This window comes from Micromys minutus, assembly GCF_963924665.1.
Source record: "Micromys minutus genome assembly, chromosome: 24".
In the NCBI taxonomy this organism is placed as follows: domain Eukaryota; kingdom Metazoa; phylum Chordata; class Mammalia; order Rodentia; family Muridae; genus Micromys; species Micromys minutus.
In genome coordinates, this window is record NC_137959.1 from 47182829 (window position 1) to 47206797 (window position 23969).

The following is a 23969-nucleotide window of genomic DNA, read 5'->3' on the forward strand; positions in this document are numbered from 1 at the left end:
TTGGCCCCAGCGCCAGCCTTGTGTATGACTGTCCTTGTGTCCTGACTGGCCCACAAGGACAGCAGATATCACAGCCTGGGACTGCTCAGATCAGACAACAAGCCATCACAGAACTGCCATTATCCTTCTGGGGATCCCGTCACATATGACAAAGTGCCATGACCCCATGTGGGTGCAGAGATCAGCCAGGGTTCGCTGTTTCAGAGACACAGGAGTGGAGTCCTCTGGATGAGCCCCACAAGGCAAGCCCCATGCACGTGCTCTGGTGGCCTATGAAGCAGAAGAACCAGCTCAGCTGAGCCACAGCCAACGCACAGCACTGGAAGGCGCAGAGCGCCAACCGCGGCGGCCACACATTTTGGAACGACTTGATATACAGAAAAAGCAGCTAAAAAAATCAGGAATACTTCGAAAAGTTGCTCATCTAGTGAATTTTAGATTTTTTGTTTGTTTTTTGAGACAGGGTTTCCTCTGTGTCACCCGGGCTGTTCTGGGACTCAATTTCCTGAGTGCTGGGATTAAAGGCATGCACCACCACTGCACGGCAATTTTAGAATCTTTAACACTTTCCATTTGGTCCTACTAGATATATAAGTATCACTACAGTTTTAAGCCACTGGAATTTATTTCCCCCTTTCCACATGATGTGGTTGATGTGTTAAGGGTGTGCTTTCAGTGGGTTCCTGTTGTGGTTTGCATGACTGTTCTTCACAAGGTCACCTGTGTGAACATTTAGTCCCACTGCTGGGGAAGGCGTGAGGAAGCACCTTTAGGAGGTGGAGCCTCGCTGGAAGAGGAATCTCTGTGGGCCCTTGGATCTAGAGCCTGGCTCTGTAACCAGTTCCTGTGGGGCAGTGGACTGTGCCACGAAACTTGGTAAAGTTTGAGCGGGTTGGAAGCCCTGAAACCCAGAGAGGACAGTAGGAGCTTCACCTGCTTCCAACCAGACCCTGTCACATGACCACACTCTCCACATACGAACGTGACCTATAGTCACATAGATCAGATCAGAGTTCTCTATGCTAATGAGATATCTAGAGGCCTTGAGGATTTAGCCAGTAAGCTTCCCTTCTTGGAAAATGTATTTAATCTCTGGGAGGTGGTATGCACCCATTTACTACGATGAGCACTCAGTAAACAGTTTGGAATCAAGGAGAAAATCTTTGTCTACAGAGTCACAACATCTAAGTTGCCCACAGAAGGCCTATTCATGCTCCTTGACAATTGCCCATGAGCCATGCTGGAGTTTCCCATCCCCCTGTCCCTGACACAACTCAGTTCCCAACTTCCCGAGACCCAGGAGTGTCTAATGTCCAGGAGTATGAGAACCCCTGGCCCCAGCTCCTTATCACCAGCCTGTGGACCTGGACCCTCCCTTTCAACTTCTCTTCGTGGTTTTCAGTGGTGACTGAACACCCGGGAGTCAGGGAACCCCACTTTGGCCTCTTAGGCTGTGTTTTCCCACCCCTGAGCAGTGTAATGGGGCAAAATGCAGAACTACACCACATCCAGTTCCTTGTCTTGTGTCCTGTGTGTGGACACAATAGGACCAACCAGTTTCCAATGCTGTGGGTGGTCACACCACACCTTCTCTAGTGATTGGAATATGTTTGGCCCAGGGAGTGGCATTACGAGAAGGTGTGGCCTTGTTGGAGGAAGTATGTCACTGAGAGGTGTGGGCTTTAAGACCCTTAACCCTAACTGCCTGGAAGCCAGTGTTCTAGTGGCCTTCAGATGAATAGAACTCTCAGCTTCTCCTGTACCATGTTTGTCTGGATGCTGCCCTACTCCTTCATTGATGATGATGGACTGAATCTCTGAACCTATAAACCAGCCCCAATTAAATGTTGTCCTTATAAGAGTTGCCTTGGTCATGGCATCTGTTCCCAGCAGTGGAACCCTGACTAAGACACCTTCTCTGCCACTGAGGACTATTAGCTCTTAGGAACTGTGACTCTGAGCAAACGCTTTTCCCTTACACTGCTCTGTCAGGGCATCTTATTTCAGCAGTGAGAAAGAAACTAAGGCAGCTGCCTTGTTTAACTTCTGATGAAGCTCTGCTCATTGACAGATCCCCAACTGCATCATGTAGACTATCTGGGAATAAGGATGCATCCTTCCTGAGACTGTGGTGGGATCTCTCAAATCCTATCTTTTATTAGAAATCCGTCCCAATTCCATTAGACATACGTTTAGGAAATTAGTATAATCACTCTTAATTACTTCACCTACTATAACTTACTATAATTAAAGCTTTTCTTTTATTAAACTAGTTAAACTCTTGACTGTAACAATGAATAATCTCAGTCTATTTCATGTATGCTTTCTCACTGCGATCTTACAGACCAAGGCTGTCTAAATGGGGCTCTTTTTAAGAGATTTGAAAAAGAAAGAATTCTATTACACAGAAAGCTGCCAGATCTCAGGAAAGCCTTGCACAAGGGCACCATTATTCTCTGAAACTAAAAACAATTCACTGAGCTTGGTAGTCCTGAGTGATACTTGGTTTTGGAACATTCTCGACGGCTTTTTGGTGACCTCCACACTTTGCCCTTTGTTCTTCATCCCCCATTGTCTCTTGCAATAAATAGTCAATTATGTCACCATGGAGTTTATTCCTATGCAGTTGACATTCCTCAATAACTTCTTTTAATCTTTCCTTAGTGTCACCCAGAGAACATGTAATGAGAAAGTGTGAAGGAATGAGGGGTGGGGAGAGGTGGCACCTCAAATTCAGTGCAAATGGAGCCAGTCCAGCAGAGGCCTCAGAAGAGGACCAGGTGCACTGTCTACCTTCATTGAGAAGGTGGCCCAACAGCACTGTGTTGAGGGAGAGCCCCACAGGAAGTCAGAAAGACCCCTAGAGCCCCACAGATAGTCAAGGGTGTCAGGAAGAGCCCTACTGGAAGTCAGCTAAGGCACGGGCAGAGGGGAGCGTTGGCCAAGGAACGTTCTGAGTTGCCATCTAAAGATTGTCTGGTGACAGGTTCCCATTAGTCTTGAAGCTAATTCTTGTGGAATTCCTGGGGAACTATGTCTGAGTTTCCTAGGGAAAATTCTGTTTCTTGTGATACTAGATATGAAGCCCAGAGCCCTCACTTCTGAGGCAGGATCTCCAGCTGCCCAGGCAGGTTCTGAAGCTGTGCCTCACCTCCTGCTCAGGTTTTCAAGAAGCCAGGATGACAGGCCTGGGCCAAGGTCAGTATTCTGCAGGGAACAGCAAGACCCCAAACACCTCAAGTCTCAGGACACAAGCCCAAGAGAGGTCCTGCAGAGCCTATGTCTTCTCTGGGAGATGAAGATCTGCTGCAGCCCCAGGGACCTTCTCTCACATTAATTCCATCTTGCTCAACTTCTACCATTTGGGAACATAGCTGCTAGATGTTAATCAACATTCAAAGAAAAAGTCTTTATTGATCGGTTACACAATGCACTGATACTTTAATTGCTACTGTATTTTAAAATAAATTTTTTATTACATTCCTTCTTTAGCAAGCTACTGGATCTGCCTATTTTTGCTTCACCCAACAAGGCTGGGTGACAGGCGAGTCAGCGTGCAGCTCTGACGGAGTGCTGGGATTCAAACTCAGAGCTTGCATGATGTGCAAAGCTCAGTTACCACCGGCAGGCTCCCAGCCCCTCTGCACTTTTCTGGAATCTTTTCAAGTACAGTTAAATTAGTTTTCATACTTTTTCCAATTAAAATGTTGTGGACATTGTATATTTCTTTAAGAACTACTCTTTGGCTTTAGGCCAAATATTTACCAGGTACCACCTTTCTCATGATTACTCAGTAATAAAAAAAAAAGAGAACTATGCTTTCTTAATTCTTCTCAGACAGTTATCAGAGTAATATTTCATATACTTCCAAAGTTCAGATTTCAAGTTTCATCTCAAGTTTCTTGAATTGTTTCCCTGCCTGTGGTCAGCAAGCCCTGGGAACACGTTGCTCTCTGGTGGGTGCTCATGGACTGGTGACTTATCTGGGTCTCAGTAATAGGTACCCTTCTCCACACTAACCATATTTAAACATTCTAACAGGTGTAACGGGGTGGGGTGAACCTGCTTCCCTGCCCACACTCTCCACTAACACCAGAATCCAAGCACCTAAGCTCACTGGAGATGAACACGACCTTTCCAGAGATGAATGAGGCAAGTCAAGGGCACACATGACCGCCAGAGGTGAATTCTCATTTTGATTTTCTAAGAATCGTGTTGTTTGTCGTGTGACTTTTCCTAAGCTGATGAAAGAACATGTAACATCCCAGATGCAGAGATGGCCTTGACAAACCAAAGGGAAGACCCCGTTCAAGGAGGCGTGGTGAGCCAGTGAGTTTCCTGGCGTGACTTAGGTGAAATGCCCCACCCCACACTTCTTCCTCTCATGTGCTCGGGTAAGAGGGCAGGGTCCCACTAGTCTCTGCTTTCTGAGGGAGTGCCGGTGGGTTCAACCTGGCAAACTTCCTGAGTGGCTCCAGGGCTGCTGACTTAAGACCTCTGACCCAGGAATCAGTTACCCTGATGCTTCACCCTAATAGGCTGATACATTTATTTTAAAAATCCTGTTTGCAGATGTGCCAGCTGCTGCTTACATCAACACAGTGCTAAGGTCTGAATCCACCCCTTCAGCAGTTTGTAACAGTGAAATACTGAAGGATATGGACACCGTGCAAACTACTTCTCGGAGGCAGAGATTCACTAGTGGGAGGCTGGGAGGACATGCTGACTTAGTGTCCCCTCTCAGCTGTCATGCCCCAGCCCAGTAGACAGAAGGCCTCTTCAGCAGGCTAGGTCACAAGAGGAGAGGATAGGGTACAGTACCAGACTTTGTCTTCTGTATCCTGACACCCCTCTGGGAGATGATTCAACCTGCTTTCCTGAAACCTGATGTCACAGGGGCTAATGGGGGCTCTGAGCCCTAGGGCTGCATACCCTAATTAGGCTGGAAGGCCCTGAGTCTCACAGTGGGCAGAAGGCAAGACAGCATGTTGCTCAGCTCCTTATCAATTCATCCACTGTAAAGTGGGAGCAGAAAGAATGCTGGAGTGTCATGTAGATAAGACTTCCTGTGGGCTAGTGTGTAAAATGTCCCCATGGGCTAGTGTGGAGATCTCCCATTAGCTAGTGTGTCTAAAATGTCCTTGTGAGCTAGTATGTAAAATGTCCCTGTGGGTTAATGTGTCTGAGATATCCCAGTGGGCTAGTGTGTAAAATGTCCTCATGGGCTAGTGTGTACTTATCCCCAGCCGGGGATGGTGCTTTGGGAAGTTGTAGAAACATGAGGTGGGGTCATGTTGGAGGGAGGAGGTGAGGAATGAAGTTTATAGCCCACCCACTTCCTGGCCCACTGAGGTGTGAACTAACACTCACTGCCCACTCCCCAGCCAAGGCCTGCCCACCACGCCATCAAGGGTCCTCTCAGACCACAAGCTAAGGGAGGTTTGTCCTCTCGTAAGCCATTGCTTGTCAGGTTTTGGTCAGTCATGAGAAAAACAATACACGTGAATACTAGCCAAAGTTCCTCAGAGTTGTGGCTCCATGTCCCACAAGGGGAAGCAGGTTCTTCATCTACTGTGTGGACAGCTCCAAAAGCTGGAGAAGGATGTTCCCCAGCTGGCAGCTCCAACTGGGCAGTCACTGCATTGGTGGTTACCAAGAGCAGCACAGCAGCTGAAGGAATCTCAGAAATCAGCCAACCCAGGTGGCCCACTGACCCGCGGCGGCCCACTGACCACAGGGTCAACTGACCCACGGTGGCCCACTGACCACACACTTAGAAGGAGCAAAGACCCACACAGGTAGAGACCTGCAAGCGGCAAACAATCCTGCTGGAATCATCAAACTCTGAAGCTCTGGCCTCAGTGGGTTCCATCCCATGTCATCTTCAAGGACAGTGACAATATGAAAAAGGAAGCATGTTTGCTTGTGGGTTAGGTGGCAGTTGGCTCGAGAAACAGAATTTAGGGATTTAGCCCTCTGCCAAGTACTTATTAAGTGACTGGTCACCTCTAGATGCTTCCCCTCCTGCCATTTTTAAAGATGGGCAAAGCATTCAACATTTGCCAGATGATCCAACACATAGATGTGTTCCTAAGCTGCAGTACAGGCCCTGCAGGAGCATGCTCCCTGGGCACACAGAAGGACCCTGGGTGTGGGTGAATCTTTACCTTCAAATGCCCGTGCAGCATCCACAAGGTGGGACCAGTCTAACCCTGCAGCCGTGTCTGGCAGCGGCATCAGGCCAGGATCTGCACACTTCGACTTGTCTGATAAGGACCCGTCGGAGAACCAGAACTCATCTAAGTAAAAACAAAATCAGAGTGTAAGTCAGTAAGCCTGTCATCACCAGAGTCACGGCATGGGTGCCACTGTCCCAGAGTCTGACAGTCTATGAGTCAGTCAGTCAGTCAGAACATGGGTGCCGCTGCCCTCAGAGTCAGTCACAGTATGGGAACCGTAGATCCTACATGTACATTAATAGGAGCAGCACAGGCCCCAGTACAGACAACCTGTCTCAATCCATCAGTCACGGTCTACACGTGCACTTACAACCCAGGGTCAGTAGGTCACAGCTCTGCTGCACCATCTGCACATAGCCAGTCAGAGCACGGTACAACCACCATCAGTCAGTGTGAGCACCACTGGTCCCTAAGTAGAGTCTGTTCTGTGATCTTTAGCCCATCAGTCCCTGGGTGAGTCACAGCATCAGCAGTGCTGACCCTCCAGGGTCAGAGTCAGTCAGTGTGGAAAGCATGTCCAGACTCAGTCATGGCGTGTGTTTGGTTACAGCACAGACACAACATCCACTCTCACAAAGTAGCCCAGAAACCTGTAGAAAACATGGCCTGCTCAAATAGGGACCCCTGAGATGCTATCGCCCAAAAGAGACAGAGCCTTGTCATAAGGAGCCAACCCGAGACCAACTGTTGGAGAGCAGCCAGTGGTGAGCATGGAGCCCTGTGGAGCATCCGCTCTCTTGCAGAAGCTTTCTGGAAGTGCCCAAGTCTGCGTGACCTGGGATCAGCTCCTGTTTTCTCAGGGTAGCTGTTCCCCTTTAAAAAGTGCCACAGCCTCACGCTGCCTTGAGACAGGGGACAGCACCTCTTTCCTGACAGAGTCTGAGGAACAAGGTTTGCAAAGCTGAATGGTAAAGATCTCAGGCAGTGCAAGGGCCTCTTCTCATCTGTGCACTGAGGCTGCTTCAGTTATCTGACTGGAAGGAAAGGGAAGGGTCTCATGACCTATGCGCAGGGCTGGCTGCTGGCTTACTTTTCTGACTCCACAGGACAGTCCTACCACTGTCTTACCAGGAGCCAGCCCTCCCTCACTTCCTGAAATGCAGTTCTCCGTGAGTGCTCAGGTCATTAATAACACTCATTGTTAAGAACTCATTATTCATCTGGGAATAAATTCTGAAAGGGCCTGACCGGACACCTTCAAAGTGCCTTTTCTGAACCGGCCCAGAGCACTGCATGCAGCTGCCTGTGGCTGCATCTGACTAATGAGACCAATCAAAGCAATGCCACCTGGCTGGCTGAACCTGCAATTAACTTCAGGGGCGCAATTAAGCAAATGCACCTGTGATTTGTGCACCTCCATCCTTCAGGGGCACTGTGAGGTGCTGGCATCTGGAATGGGACAGGCAGCATTTGCAAAGGTGGCCTTGAAGGACACCCACAGTCTGCTCCCACTCCACACAGTGACAGTGACACCAACCAGACAGGGCTGTTTCCAGGCGACCATGCTGAGATGTGGTGATGTCTGCCAATGAGCTTGCAGTCTCTCCTACAAGGGACACATGGAGCCTCGCTACCTCTGGACAGAGTGCGCGCCTGCGCTCGGCCCCGTGTGTGTTAAGCCAGCAGTGAGGTCCCTCGTCTGAGGCCTTCTCTGGCCTTCTCTGGGGTACAATGGAGGGGCCACTGGCCAGTGCTGGGAAGAGAAAGACAGTGGCTGGAATCATCAGAGTAAGGACACAGGCTGGCAGGCTTGACAAAGGAAGGAAGGGAAGGGACAGTGGCTCGTCCTAATTTAGAAGGTGAGGTGCTGTTAACATTCTCCTGTGGAAAGATCACTCCCTCAGCTACTCAAAGCAGCAAACAGTTGGCAGACTTGGACTAGATACGTCAAGCTCTGTTTCTGTGAGAACTGGAGCATGGGGTGGGTGACTGGGTATACAGACAGGCGTGCCTTGGCCAGCCTGGAGTCTGCTCCCAGGAGCACACAGGGCAGACGCTGCTAAGTGGCACTGGGAACTTGGGAAGTACCCTGTGTAACTAGAGGTGAGTGTCGGCACCCTCGCCTCCTCCAGCTTTTGGACATGCAGGGCACAAGGGTGGAATACCACAAAGCTGCTCAGTGTCACTGTCCCCCACTGTGAGGGGGACTCTGCCGACTGACACTGAGGAATGGAGGGACAGGAGACTGAGAAGTCCCCTCTAGCTAATCCCCTCCTGTGATGTCTTTAGATGGTGACTGCTCCATCATACTATGGGAGTGGGACAGCTGAGACACAGCTGGGGCTCAGCGCTGAGGCTATGTCACTGCGATACAGAAGACAGGCGAGGTGTTGTGCTGTGACACAGTCCTGTCTAAGGAGGTGACATTTGGCTGAGTGACAAGGGGGAGCTGGCAGACGTCTGACACACTACTGGCATAAGCTAAGGCTGAGTGTGGGTAGATTTGAACCTCTGCCTGAGGCTTGACCTGATCAGGGAGAGCCTCAGGCTCTGGCTGCCTCTCAGACAACCCAGCATGTACCTGTGCCCTTTGCAATAATCAAAATCAGGTACACTTAACAATTTTTTCTTCCACTGAGTAGAAATGATGTTATTAGGAATAAGATCTGCCTTTTAAAATTAATTTTTTGTCCAAATTTTCAAATCAGTAAGCCTGTTACGTGTCTTTAACTGACACGAACACCTCTGTCAGCATCACTGGGCTCTACACCGGGAAGCCAGCAAGTGAGCCGGCATGACAGAGGACCCGTGTGGAGGCAGCGCTGTGCCTCTGATGTCACACTGCACCTGCTCTGTTCTCCGGGCTTCAGGGCTTCGAGAGAAGACCCTCTTGCCATGGCTACCCACGGCTACTCTTCAAATCCAACTCTCTAAAGCCTTGGGGCACCTCAGGAGACTCGGAAAGTGACCAGCTGGTGACAGCACCAACAAGCTCCCTGACCAGCAGCTCCATAGGCACAATCACAGAGTATATGGCAGCATGTGACTGACTCTTAGAACAGCATCTGGGGTCACACAGAGCCAAGAAGGCCCATGCTATCTATAGAGAGATAAACAAAATGGTAACTTCCTGGGGGCCCCGAGGGGGTGAGAACAGAGCGGCATGGCTGGCCTGAGCGCATTCAAGGGTACAAGAGGGCAATGTCAGCTTAACCCTGTCTGAATGGACAGGACCTGGCAAGGTCTCTGATCATTCTTGCCCACATTGCATGAGAACCTAGATCTTGAGGAATGGCTAGTGTGAAGGCCCTGCTGCCCACCCAACATACTTTCTGTGTCTGGACACCAGTCTTGTGGATTCCTATTGTCACTCCAGTCTTGATGGACCTTATTGGTATTGTTATAAATGCTAAGGGTCCTGACAGCAACCATACCCTTGAATGTGAGCTTCATAGGTGACAATGTTGTATCCCAATGCCAAAGGTTTGGATCAGTCTAACGAAAACTGCTACCCAAGCTAGAAGATGTCACAAGGACACTGCAAGTCTTCATATGACACAATGTTTAGGTCTCTCTGAGAATCTAAGAGGTACTCCTAGGCACTTGCTCCTGGGAATCAGGGTTTACACTGTAGCAACTCAGTCTGTGGCCACATTTTCACAGGGCTGTGTCCCCTTTTTGCATCTGTGGAACAACCAGGAGGAGGGTAAATGATTTGGAGGGTGGATGAGAACAGTCGTGGTTCCTCAGGTGGTGATGAACTAGGAACTAGCTCCTTCCAACTGAATCCCTGATGCTTAAGGTTCGTGGGGATGCAGTGGGAAGGGACTCGGGTTCGTGGGGAGATGAGTCACACGTGTTATTTCTCATTTATACACTTACACATTTCAGCTCTCACTTGTCCCAGAGCAGTGTCTGAGCAGCTTCAAGCTCCCACATTGCCAGGTAAGAGAGAGCACCCGAGAGTCAGGCCCTGAGAGGAGCCACAGGGGCGGCGCATCTGTCTCTTTCCTCCTTAGGCTGTGCACAGTTCCAGGAGCAGGAACACAGGAAAACTGTAGTCTTCCCTGCTTAGAGACTGTGAAAACCTAATACCTACATTGTGATAATCACCATCATCACCATCACTATTGATTTTAAGAAACTGAACCCTAAGACACTCTGTCTGTCATAGGAGAAAAGAAAGAAGAGCTGAATAGAAACTCTGGCTACACAGAACCCAAGGGTTAGTCACACTTATACTGTGGAAAATGGAGCTTCACAAAAGCTCTCAAGAGACACTCAGTGGCCATCCTGAGCTATGGGAGACCCTGTCTCAAAAGAGGCAGTGGGGGTAAGATGGAGGAGTGTAGGGAACTCCGGGGACACAGGTGTGTCTGTCTGAACTTTTGCTATTGAGAAACTCAGAGGCTTTATAACGGGCAGGGCACCATGTTCCACTAAGCAATGCACAAGATGAGGTTCACCCCAGCTTGTTAAACATTATTAGAAGCCTTATGTCAGATAGCCTGGGATGTTTACATACACTGCAGAAATTAAACTGGTTCTCAAGACAGTTCTTTCTATGATAAAGTTTTAAAAACAACCTGAATATAAATTTATAGTTCAACTGCCATCCTCTCTGTAACAGGAATGGAAGCCGGGGATAGAAACTAACGCATGGAGGCTGCAGAGATGGCTCAGTGGGTCAAAGGCTTGCTGTGAAAACAGGAGGACCCAAGTCTGGGTCCCCAGTCCCCACGTGATGCATGCCTGCATACACAGTGCTAGCAGGGGAGACAAGTAGATCCCAGGGAACCGGTGGCCAGCCAGGATAGCTGAGATGGAAAACTCCAGAATCAGTGAGAGACCCTGCCTCTACACATATATGTGCTTGTGTGTGTATGTGCGTTTTTGTGTATGTGTGTTTTGTGTATGTGTTCACACAGATATACAAGACAGTAAAAATTATAGTTTTTAAATGTGACCTGTAACCATGGTGCTGGGGTGAGCTGGGACACAGGGACACAGGTTATATGCAGAGGGTCATAAAGCTGTAGCTAGGTCTCTCAACACCCACCTGTTACCACCTGCTACCTGGACCATGAAGAGGAGGGCTAGAATGCTTGGCACAACCTGAAAGGTCACCCTATGCCTTTGTTCCTCTTTGAAAGCGTTACTGAGTCTACACATTGCTTCCTTCAGAGATAAAGTAAAAGCAGCATTTGATAATGTTTAATGTAAACCACCTTGAAGTCTGCTACTTGGAAATGACTTAGGAAACGGAGAGATGGTGCCAAACGGTTGACAACACACCCCACATGTATACCTAGATCTAACTCGAGGATCACATGGAAACACAGGAACCCATGAGCACTCCCACACAGCCTTCACTTACTCCTTAGGCTCCCCATGCTGGGTGCAGGGTGGGTTCTCGGAGGCAGCGTACTATGGTAGGGTGGAGTTGTGCTGAACAGAATGTCGTTGGGCAGAGCCTGGTCCAGGATGGAGCTTCGAGAGCTGGCGAAGGAAGAGCCCCTCCTGTTGCTGCACACACTCTCATCAGACAAGGTTCGGTACAGTGACCTCCGTGGAGACAGGTTCCCGTAGAATGAAAACTAGGGTCAGAAAGGCAGGGTGTTGACAATGGGAAGGTCTGAGGAGTCATGCTGCACACCTATAATCCCAAATACGTAGGAAGCTGAGGCAGGGCCACTGCTGAGAGTTCAAGGCATCTTGGGTTATATGGCAAGTAAAGACCAGTTTCGGCTACCAAGACCATCTCAAAACCAAACCAAACACCCACAGTAAATATGCAATTAGAGTTATTTGCTTGTGCTATGGCTTTCTCAAGTTTTCTGGTTCAGGAAAGTCAAGCATCCTGGAAGGCTCCTGGGCCATGCCTGGATTTCAGAGTTTCCCCTCTGACAGTCTATGAAATACTAGCACTGAGTAGACAGGCATGGCTTTATTAATTCTGAAACGTTAAGTAGAGCTGTAGAGAGGCCAGTGCTCCTGGAATTACGCAAGGTCATCATTTCAGGCAACTGATATTCACAGACGCTCACACTGCACTGACGGTCATTGGAAATGACTAGATTTTAATATCGGGTAACCGACAGCAGGGAGGTCCAACTGAGTGTAAATAACTGAACTTCACTAATTCTAAACGCTGACATTTCCAGAGCCATATACATGTGCTCAAGAGAAGGAAGTTAAATCCAGCAAATCCTGTTGTCCACTTGAAAATTACCACTTGCAAATGTCTGTATAATTTCTGGAAACTGAATTACAGTTAACAGGACAAAACCATTGCAAGGGTTAGCTTTGTCAACTGACATAACTCTAGGGCCACCTGGGAAGAGTGTTTCAAATGTCTATTTTGGGATAGCTTGTGACATGTATGTGGAGGTTGTCTTAAGTTAAGCAACATGGGATAACTCAGCCCTTTGTAGGCAGTACCAATCCCTAGGCATGGACTCCCGAGAGTGGAGACACTGAGCACAGGCCACACCCACCCATTTCCCTCTGTTCTTGTCTGTGGGTGTGCTGTAACCAGCTGTCTGAGGGTCCTGCCTTGCTTTCCACACACTTGTGAACTGTAATCTGAAATTGCAACATTAAATAAATCCCCATTTCTCTCCTTCAAAAAAAAAAAAAAAAAAAAACCCAGCAAGAGACATGAGAGAAGAACAGTCAGCTATGAGAAAGGCACTGACGTCACTGTGTTAAATCTCAGATACACTAAAACAATTCCAACCAAAGAAGCAGGGACCCGATTGAACCTGCAGCACTTCCTTGGCATTGAACCACGATTGTCTTACACCAGTACTGTTTCTAACACACTCAGAAGTGGCCATTAACATTTCTGGATGTGGGCAGGAGGCTAGAGACCCTGCTATTGCCCATGTTCTACCCATTTTGTCTGGCCTCTCCAGTGAAAACTGTAAGAGGTGTGTGTGTTAGCTGCCTGGTACTGGGGAAGCAATTTGCCTTTGAAGAAAGCACACATGTCAAGCACAAGCTCAGCTACTCTGAGAAGATGCTTGCACACACAGTTCCCTAACTGGGATCTGATACAAGCATTGAGAAAAGGCCCTTGTGAAACCTTCTTTAGAGCTGAGACCACAGTGGACAGGGACAGGCATAGTGTCTGATGGCACCGCTGCTCCGGAAAGTCAAGGCAGCTAACTGTGGTAAGATTCACAGGTCAGCGCTCACGGCCATCCTCGGCAATGCCTCACTTCCCCAGGGAACCACAGAAGTCTGGGTTACAAGTGTGAGAGGGGTTCTGTGCTAGAACCAAATATTAGTGTGTGTTTCACAGTCAGTTACCAGAGTCTCGGTGACTTGAAAAAGAAGTGATCGGCCCAAACTTATTTAGGCTCTTTTAATTACTCTGCATTATTCTAAACATTGCTTTGTGACACTCATTCATGCGGGGCACGTATAGCCATGGCAGCCTGGGGGAGGGCAGTTGGTCTTTTCCAGAATCCAGGTCATCAGGCTTAGCAGCTTCTGCTTAATAATTTTAAGAAGAGACTTAGGGAGGAGAAGCTGGGGAGCAAAGCAAAGCTGTGAATTCCTGAGAAGAACTGCTGCCTTGAGCAGGAGGGCCTTCTCTGAGAGCCGCAGCCTCTGGCGGAATACAAGGCTTGAGAGACAGGGCTGCAACAACCAACCTCCATCCACCTCTGGAGCAGACGGCCTCTCGGGACGACCTGGGTTAATGAAGCAGTGTGACGGCACAGGCTGAGGCTTGATAGCCAGTTGTGTCAGGCACCGTGCTAGGCTCCTGTGTGTCACTTCCCAGCATCCCTCTGACCCTGCAGCACAGCTACTGTCACAGTCTTTGTCATGTAAGCACACAGGCCACCTGCATAAGCTCATCTGACAGGTCAGCTGGAGCCAAGACCTGAGGGGAGCCTGCCTGGTATTCAGAGCAACTCCAAGAATACAATGCCCCAGTCTCCTCGGTTTGTCGTCTGAAGGAACTGGAGTGGCAAGGGTCAGGGCTGGGCTGCAGCTCTTGCTGAGAATGTGCAAGGCCCCGGCGTTCCATCCTCAGTACTAAAACAAACCAAACCAACACCCATAACAGGGCAATGGCCACTCTACACTGGGCTGTTGGTGGGAGCACATGAGTACCCACAGTTGCACCAAAGCCCTCACTGGTCACTCACCTTCCGTCTTCCCTCCTCCACTAAGGGGCTGTCTGGCAGCATCAACTTCAGAAAGTCATCTTTGGATAGGACATGTTGAGTTTCCGAAACAGAGTCTCCCACCACTGCCGGGTGCTGAGTGTCTGTGGACATGATGCCCATCTCACCATATATCCTGAGAGACAAACCAGAACACAGGCTCAGAGGAGCTACAGCCTGCCTACAAGGTGCCCCTCGGCGTCATATCAAATGTCCAGGAAGCATCTGAAGCTGAGGTGATTGCTCAGTATGAGAACTTGAATTCCATGTCCCAGAACACAGACTTAAAAAAAAGACAGGTTGGTGGTCTGCTTGGTACTGGAGAGAAAGGAGGGGAGTGGGGAGGGGAAGGGGAGGAGGGGAAGGGAAGGGGGTGGAAGGGCAGGGGAGGGGAGAAGGGGAGGGGAGGAAAGCAGATCCTTGGGCTCACTGCTCAGCCAGTCTAGACTTAGTGAGCTCCACACCAGTGACAGACACTATCTCTAAAATCACAGTGGGTAGAGTCTAAGGCACATCGGTCAAGGTGATTCCCTGGCCTACACGTACCTACACGCATGCACACACTCCACTGTGTGGAGGCCCATAATTCTCAGCTGTGGCAGTTCACTGTGGTTATGCACACGCCATCTCTACAGGGTCTCATATCCGTGTAATGCACTTAAACACAGTTAGATCTCCAAGTAATTCAGAGACACCTCAGATCCCCAATGCTAGGCCAACCCTGCCCCCAACCTTCAAGAGTCTGTGCACTCTCTCATAAGCCGTGCACTCAGAGGCACACGCAGCCCACGTCCACACCATGGCACACTCCTATAGCAGAGCATATGATTCAGACCTACAATACAGGGTTTCTTGGGCTTCTCTAAACAATACCAAACCTTCTGTTTTTCCACCTTTTTTTCACAAACATGGGTATCCTCCCCCACTTGCCCACAAAACAACCAGGCATTTGCTTTTATGTTTTCTACAGTGGGGTTGATGCTGCCCTTGGCCTTGAGACACCACTGAGACTACGCCACCCCACCCTCAGCTGTTGCCATGACTCCACTACAAACAGCTTTCTGGATATAGGGTCAAAGACAGCAGAGCTTCACACTTTGCTAAGGGCCAGAGAGGTGGCTTAGCAGGTGAAGGAAGGGCTAGCCTTCTCCAAGTTCAAGCCTGATGAGCTGACCTCAATTCCAGAATCCCTATGGTGGATCGAGGGAGTCAACTCTACACGCACAGCAGCTTCTGCACATCATCAGAGCATCAGCAGTACCACCACCACCACCACCACCACCACCACCGCCACCACTTCCACCACAGCTACCACCTCCATCACCACCACAGCTACCATTGCCATCACAATAAAGTGAAGACTTTAAAGAAAGAAACAAATCCCAACATTAGAGTTTAAAGCAGAGGCCAGGAATGAAGATGGCCCATCGGGTAAATGCTTGCCTTATAAGCACAGAGACCTGAGTCCCAGCCCCAGTACCCACGTGAGCAGCTGAGCACGTGGTCTGCACCTGTAACCTCAGTGTTGGGCAGATGGAGACAGGAGGGTCACTGGGGCCCAAGGGCTGGCAAGCCTCACCTGCCTGTGTGTTCCAGGTCAACAACAGGACCCATCTCAAAGAAGGCAGGCAGCACCTGAAGGGTCATATCAGAGGGTCTCCTCTGGACTCACATGGCTGTGTACTCTGTGCTGGCTGGTTTTATGTCAACTAGACACAAGCTATAGTCATCTGAGAGAAAGGGTCATTGACTGAGATGGAAATGCCTCCATGAAATCCAGCTGTAAGGCATTTTTTCAACTAGTGATCAAGGGGGGAGGGTCCAGCCCACTGTGTGTGGTGCCATCCCTGGGCTGGTAGACCTGGGTTCTATAAGAAAGCAAGCTGAGCAAGCTAGTGAGCAGCACTCCTCCAGGGCCTCTGCGTCGGTTCCTGCCTTCAGGATTCTGCCCTGCCTTCCTTCCACGACCAACAGTGACGAGGAACACTGACGTGGCAGTGTAGCCAAATGAACACTTTCCTTCCCAAGTTGCTTTTGGTCATGGTGTTTTGTTACAGCAACAAAAACCCAACTAGGGGACAGATGGACAGACAGACAGTAGGAAGGGTATACAATGAATATAGTTACAGACAGGAAGCCACTTGCCTGGGGCATTCAGTCACTTCAGGTTCCTCGGGTGGTGGGCTGCCGTCTGACTTTTTCCAGCCAATGACATATTTGTTTGCTGCCCCTTGTCTGTGGTAAGGCTTTGCCACAGCTCCAGGTAGCTGCTGACCGCTGCTATGAGTGACAATATAGACTTTGGAGCTGTCCAGAGACCCAGTGCTTTTGGAGCAGTGAGCAGAGGGGCTTCCTGAATGGTGAGAGCCACTGTGGAGACAGGCAAAGGTGGTGTCATATCAGTTGCAGCAGTGACTTGTGGTCCCTGGCCACTGAGCTGGGAAGGCAGGTGACCTCTCTACCACATAGCTTGCTGGATGGGAAGCCTCCATGTCCAGAGGCTCCCTGTGCTCAGATGTGGGCTCTCTCGTGGCAGGAGCAAGCTAAGAAAATACAACTGGAGGAAATACAGAAGAAAGGCAAGCAAGTGGCAGTCCGCTCACTCAGTGCCTGGCCTTCCAACTCCAGTCTCATGAGCACAAAAGCCCTAGGCCAGCTCCTCATGGGCTCTAACCCCCTAACCAGTCAAGTTAATAGACAGCTGCTGTAGAACTCCCCTGAACACCCGTCCTCTACCTAATGAAGGGTGTGCAGCAAAGGTACGTGTCCAAGAACACTGGGCAGTTTCCACTTAGTGACATAAAACTCTGCCACACATTCCAGGCGTCCCCGATGTACCCTACTCTTGACACCAGGTCTCTTACAAGTGGCCTGAACTTTGAAAAGATGCTACAGGGCTACAAGACCCCAAGGTGACTTTTATAGAATGGCCAACTTTTATCCAATCCTGAGGAGGGTGGGACTCATCCAGAACTAAATTTCTGAATGCAATGTTATCTCGAACTGAACTTCATTAAACAGCAGAGTGAAAAAAAAGCAGGAATGTCTCCTTGGCACACAGCCCCATTCTCTGTTCCCGCCACCCTGGCCAACAGGGGCTAGCTCTGGGCTTTCTTCCCCTTCCCTAGCATGGTGGCTGTCTCACCACAGCACAGCAACCCACCCCCAGCAGAGGTCCTAGCTGTCCTCTGAGAGGTCACCTCAGCCATGGTGGTTTAAAGCCGAGGATAATGGAGAAGACACAAGGGTGTTGGGTGTGATGTTTAGTTTTGTCAACTTGACTCGATTTGTGATTTCTGAGGTGCAGGCATGTCCATCTGAGATATGTTGAAAACCCACCCTAAAAGTAGCCAGCACATGGGTCCTGGACTGACTAAAAAGGAGACAGTGGGCTGAAGGCCAGTGCTCACCTCTGCTTCCTGATTGCAGGCACCATGTGACCTTGTTCTGCCTTCATGTCTTCTCGCCACAACAGACTGTATCCCTCACACCAGCAGCCACAACAAACCCTTCTTTCCTAACTGGTACAGGAACCTCTCTCTCAAGGGAGTCCCGTGTCCTCTGTAGACACTAGAGAAGAACCCCTTCTCACTTGGGGACAGCCATGAACACAGGGCCAGCAAGTGACAATAAGTTTTAGTCACAAGGGAAAAAAGACAGGGAACCTGGTGTTGAGCAATGTCACTTGGCCTGCTGGGCCAAGCCGAACCTCAAGACGTTTGGGTTGGATGAGTTAAACTCACAGAAAGTTACCCCTTGGTTACATGACCTACAGGACATGGGCTCACTCTGCTGACTGTTACCCAGCGGGCACTGTGCTTCCATGAAGTTCAAGAAAGGGCAGAGGAGGGTTCCTGGGAGAACTCTGGTGTCCTCTGCTCAGGATCAGAGGCCTATCACCAGAAACTAGGGGCTAGCAGGCACCACCCCTTGGGGACACGCCTATCAGAGTTCTAGGTCCCAGCGGACTGTCCCATTATGGTTTGTCCAGCCATGTTCTGTGGTTGGAGGCTCTGAAAAGCCAGGGAATGACCCAGAATAGTACCAGGGACAGGTCGGGAATGTGAGTAGGTCACATCTCCTGATTAGATCCACTGAGACACACTGACACCAGCTTCTTCTCTGAGTCTAAGAGAATGCAGAAACCTGAAATTCTAACCTTTTAAACCAGCATATAAATGTCTGTCAGGCAGGGGTACAGAACCATACACAGACATGTATTATGTATATATCTATATTTAGAGTATAATTCCTTATATTTAGCTCTCCTTTACCCCCAACACCTGGAGGTTGAATCCCCAAAGCCTCCAGCTACTTTACAAACAAATCAATTACATTTGAGACAGGTAACTCACTAACATGCCTGAGTTGACCTTTAAATGGGATATGCCCCAGGAGGCCTTGACAAAGCTCTGAGTTGGGATTATAGGCCATCGGGCTCAGTCAGCTGTTCACTGAGGGCTGGGGAGACAGTTCAGCATTAGGAGTCTGCCTTTCCAGAAGACCCAAGTTTCGTCCCAGAACCCACACTGGATGTATGACAACTGCTTAAAACTCCAGCTCAAGGTGGTCCAACTCCCGTTCTGCTCTCTGAGGTCAATTTCCTATGCGCACACACCAAACTAAACCCCAGATGTACATGACCTGCTATGAGGCTTCGGGGACAGGGACGGGGATGTGCTCACAAGCTTACACAAGGGGGTGAGGTGAGTCCCCAACAAGGAGCCTGCTGCTATTCCTTCCCTCCTCCAGGGTCTACAGCAGTTTGTGACAGGTGAGATGACATCATGTACACGTGAGCTGCACTGTGTTCACAGATGCACTGGGCAGGTGGCCTGCAGGCGGATTAGCCAGTGCACAGCTCTCGGTCACAGGCTGAGTGAGGAGAGACAAGGGGCATTATCCTCCAATTAAAAGGAAGATTAGAGTCCCAGGACAAGGTAAACATGCACACCTTGACAGTTCAGGAGATGAGCTCTCTGTGAGGTCAGACAGCTGGGTAGCCAGCAGTGACAGCCTCAGACCCTGCCCATACTGCTCCAGGCAGAGCAGGTGCAGCTTGGCACATGTGGCTCACCTGGAGTGAGACGAGACCTCACTGAGGTCACCCATGCTGCCATCTGCAGCGCTGCTGGAGACGGCGGAGGCGTAGCCATGCAGGGTGTACATCTTGGCAGGTTCATCATCAGCTCCCGGGACGTCAGCAGCATCTGCCCACTGTTCGGCCCGGCTGTGGATCAGGGACCTGCTGCCCGTCAGATGCACTGGGCCCAGGATGGTGGCTGGGATGCACGGTGTGGTATCGATGCCACTGTCAGTGGACGCGCCTTTGATATAGGTCAGTCCCAGCATCTCGGGGTCCATCAGGTCCCCTGACCCAAAGTGCTTGTCATCGCTGTTGCTAGAGGTGTTACTAGAGAGGGTGTTGCTGCTGGAGTGGCTGGAGCAACTCTTATCCCCAATCTGGAGAAGAGGACAGATGGCTTTTGGGTAAACCCCATGTACTGCCCTCCCCAAGCATTAGTCAAGGCCTGGGCTGAATTCTATGTGCTTCCTACATCAGCAATCAAAATAGAAATGACTTGTCTTCTCAATAGCCTAGTCATGCGTGTGTGTGTGTGTGTGTGTGTGTGTGTGTGTGTGTGTGTGTGTGTGTGTACATGGTGTCTGTGTATGTATGTGTTTATATGCATGTGCATGCTTGTGTGTTTGCATCAACAGTCAGGCCCTGCTTTGATCCTGTGGGTACTAGTCTATTTCCTTTTGGAGTCAGATTCTCTGACTTTTACCAGTTCAGCTGGTGAGTCCCAGAGACCTGCCTGCCTCCCAGTGCTGGGCTTACACATGTGCACCCACAACCAGCTTTCAGAGGGTGTTGGGGATTGAACTCTGGCTCTCAAGTTCACACAGCAGGCACTTCACCCAGTAAGCCATCCTCCCCACCTCACGCAGATGTCCTGCCTCCAGTTTCCTCCCATCACTGACAGGAGCTCAGCATCCTGTCTTTAGTCAGCCACTGAGAAGGATTATACAGACGGAGAAGGATATAAAAACCAGGTAGAGGGGATCAGCTAGTACAGCCTTTCTTGTAAAAGTTTAGAGAGATTCTGCCTGTCACCATCTGAGAACCAGCAGGACCGGAGCCTTGGGGCTGGGACAGTGTACCCTGGCCAGACCATTTCCTGGGGTTTGGATAGCTCTCTCTTTCCTCCATACTACTGGACCCTTGTGCAAACCCTGGATTCTCTGGTGTCAGCCTGGTCCCCCCATACTGTCCTCTACAGAACTGCTCTGGACGACTGTAGACATGGGGGTGAGTGCACTTGGGAAGTGGGAAGAGGCGTGCCCAGGAGTTTGTAAGTTTCTTTCACCAGAACATTTTCAAACCAAACAACTGCAGCTCCTTTGTATGGGGTCTCACTGAAAGCTGTTTCTCCTACAGGACTCGCCTCACAGAGACTTCATAGGGTAGATAAGTCAGTGTGTGGGATTAGCAGTAGACTGTTAGCATGCTGCTCGGCCGCTATGGTTACGGACATCTGAGTGACGTCAGCAGAGGACCCTCGCTGCAGCCCCTCTGGCAAGATGCCTCTTTCAGTTTCTACTACTGCGCTGTCCATTAAGTAGCTAAATGGTTGACCCGCTAAACCTGGGGGCAGGATCTCATCTCTATCACCCTGGGCAGCAAGGTTGGGGGGCTGATGTGCGTGTACAGCCTTTCTGCATACTTCATGGACTGAGAAAATAAAAACAAAAACTTTCCCATTTCCCTTCTCTTTTTATCCTTTCATGAGTGTCCTGTGTGGAAAACAACATGCGCTCAATCCCTGCCACAGGTGTGCCACCTACTGTGTGCTGGAGTGTGTTTATGTTCTTAATCCTTGCTACAGGTGTGCTGCCTGCCCTACTCTGTACTGGGATGTACCCCAGGCTGCACTGAATACCACATGTTCCCCACACTCCCAGGCAGGGAGACACCATATGGAGTCCTACTATGCACTGAAACACCCTATGTTCTTGAGCACTGCGGACAGGTGTGCTGACATACATCAATCCTACTAAAGGGGCGCTCGGCGGTAGGACTTACATGAGATAGCTTATTGGGGGAATCTTTGCAGCTTCCATCTTTCTGCAGTGCCCTTTCCTTATAGGAGCTCAGGACTTTGGAAGGTGGGCCATGCCATTTGGTTTCTGTGACATAAAGAGAAACTCTCAATTTCCAAGAATTAGCAAGAGGGAGAAAAGCGGGGTTCTGACAGTTTGGAACAATCAAGCAGGCTAACTTTACTACAACATCCCTGGGTACCAGGTACACAGGTGGCAGCAGAGCTCCCACACAGGGGCTGATTTCTCCAGGCGTCAGAGCCAGAGCCACACTGTAACCATAGCTACCCCAGAGCCACTCAGTCACACCAGAGCCAACCACGGGCACTGCCTCTTATGGTGGGAGTCAGCCAAGCCCTCTCACCTGGCTCACGCAGAAGCTCATCAACTATGGTAGTCCGTGAATGAGTGGGGACAGGGAAAAAGTACAGGTCACGGGTGGCCCTGGAGGCCGGGTCCCCAGGCTGCGTTACCTGGAAGCCTGCCTCCCTCCATGAGGTCCTCATGCTCCGTGGTTCCATCGCACTCCACGGAGCCTGCGCCCTGGTGCTCCAGCAGGAGAGGGGATGGGCACCTGCAAAGGAGTCCAACCGTTCTTATCTCACACCACCAGCCAGCAGAGGACAGGACACAAGGGCTTAGGTACAAGATGGTGAGGTTTCCTACAGAAGCTACCACCATTCCAGGGTGTCATCCCTAGCCAGTGGAAACTCAGTATCCTGGCTGATCTTTCCAGAGCACAGGATGCTGTTTCACCAGGGCTGACACACAACAGGCTTCAATAGACAAACACACACCACCAGCACAGGGGCTACAGGTCATCCTGCTCTGGTGGAGTACAGTGATCGGCCTTACTTTTGACTAATATGCGTGGCAGTGATACATCTGAATACCAATGCTTTTAAAGGAAAGAAAACCTGACTGAGTCTAGATTCTGCCCATTATGGAAACCGGAAAAGGAAAACATAACTTAGAAATAAAGGAAGTGAAGAAAATGTGTTTGTACTGAAACATGACTCTCATGGACTGAATCCAGGCTGTAGATCTGAAACTATACAAAAATTTCCATTTATATAAAAACAAATTAAAGCACTACTCTCCTTGTTTAACCATGGCTTCATTTAGAAAAACGCTGATATTTAGCTGTTAAGAACTCTGTCTACCATCTGAGGTAAGAAGCGTCATGTCTGCTTCCAAGCCCAAACTGGACAGCACAATGCCTGGACTCCAGTTCTGCTCCGTACCTGAAGACAGCACCAGGATCCCAGGGTCTCCCATGGACAGGCGTTTTCTGTCCACGACAGCTGTGGCCTACACGGATGACTGTGGTCTGTCCACAAAAGGGCCCAGGTGCCGACCATCACGAATGGACTGTCGTCACCACACACACATCCAGAACCTGACTGCTGTGCTACATGCCACCTCAGGAGTCCCACAGAAGGTCAGCGTGCTTGTGCGCGTGCGTGTGTGCATCCACAGGGTCTCCAGTTGTACCCACACTGCTGACTCGTGGAGGCCTCTCTGGCCAAGGGAGTTACTATGTCGCTTCTCCAATAGGAAGTGGAGACGCTTCAATGATAACCTCATTCTCTGGCTCTCGGGAGTGTTTCCTCTTAGCAGGTTGAATGAGGGGAACTCCCTGAGAGTTCTTGTCCATAAAACCCTCAGATCTTCTCTCGTGATCAAAAGTCCATTCCATGTCATAAAGAAAACAGGGAAGACCTCAAAAACAGGGTTTCCTAGCAGGGCATGGTGACACACACCTGCCATCTCAGCACTTGAGAGGCTGACACGGGTAGATTACCATGAGGTAAAGACAGCATAGGCTACAGGGTGAGCCTCTGACTCATCAGAAGACTCTGCACTTGCTAAAGTACTTGTTACAGGTGGCCTTCCATGCAACTCATACACAGGAAAGCTTGTGAATAAGTCCTAGGTACAGACGCAGGCTCCCCTAGGGATACAGAAAGTCAGGAAGGAGCCATACCCATCGTAGCCCACTTGTGGTCGCCAAGGTCCGCTCCCACCAGGTCCTGGGTCACTGGATGATGACTGGTTGCTGGGAGAGCTTCTGAAAGGGGAAAGACAAGCAGCAGGGTTATGGACCCTGCAGTCCCAGTCCAGCTTCCCCCCCCCCCCAGCTGTTTACAAACAAATCCCTACGCCATTCACATCACAGTGGGAAACGGAACTGATCATGGATAGATAATCTGAGTATTGGGGAAGCCCCAAGATTTCTGGGATTTATGACAGAAATCCACCACAGGAAGGAGATGTGAATAAGTGGATATTTGTTGTCTAAAGAGAAAGGTGCAAAGATGAGTCCAGAGGACCGAGACCAGGCACACGGAGGGAGCATAGTCAGAACAGCTCTCATGCCTGTTACAGAGCCTAGTGCAGGCCATATCTGGGTCCAGTGCACAAGTCAGCAGGAACAAAGCTGTAATGTGGCAAAGCCATTGACTTTCACATACCTATTGTGAATTCTATAGATCCTTTTCCACAC

At 49.9% G+C, this 23969-nt stretch overlaps 1 protein-coding gene across 2 annotated transcripts in view; it reads right to left on the reverse strand.

The window, feature by feature from the left end:
- The window catches only part of SIPA1L2 (signal induced proliferation associated 1 like 2), a 69193-nt gene that overhangs the window by 7621 nt on the left and 37603 nt on the right, over positions 1–23969 (reverse strand). For both annotated transcript variants that reach the window (XM_080936612.1, XM_080936611.1), the window contains exons 10-17: positions 23451–23534; positions 21937–22037; positions 21447–21550; positions 19437–19822; positions 16505–16729; positions 14342–14495; positions 11557–11776; positions 6168–6299 (exon numbers count right to left, since the gene is read on the reverse strand). In XM_080936612.1, coding sequence (XP_080792738.1) covers positions 6168–6299; positions 11557–11776; positions 14342–14495; positions 16505–16729; positions 19437–19822; positions 21447–21550; positions 21937–22037; positions 23451–23534 — 1406 coding nt within the window. The remainder of the gene's footprint in view (positions 1–6167; positions 6300–11556; positions 11777–14341; positions 14496–16504; positions 16730–19436; positions 19823–21446; positions 21551–21936; positions 22038–23450; positions 23535–23969) is intronic.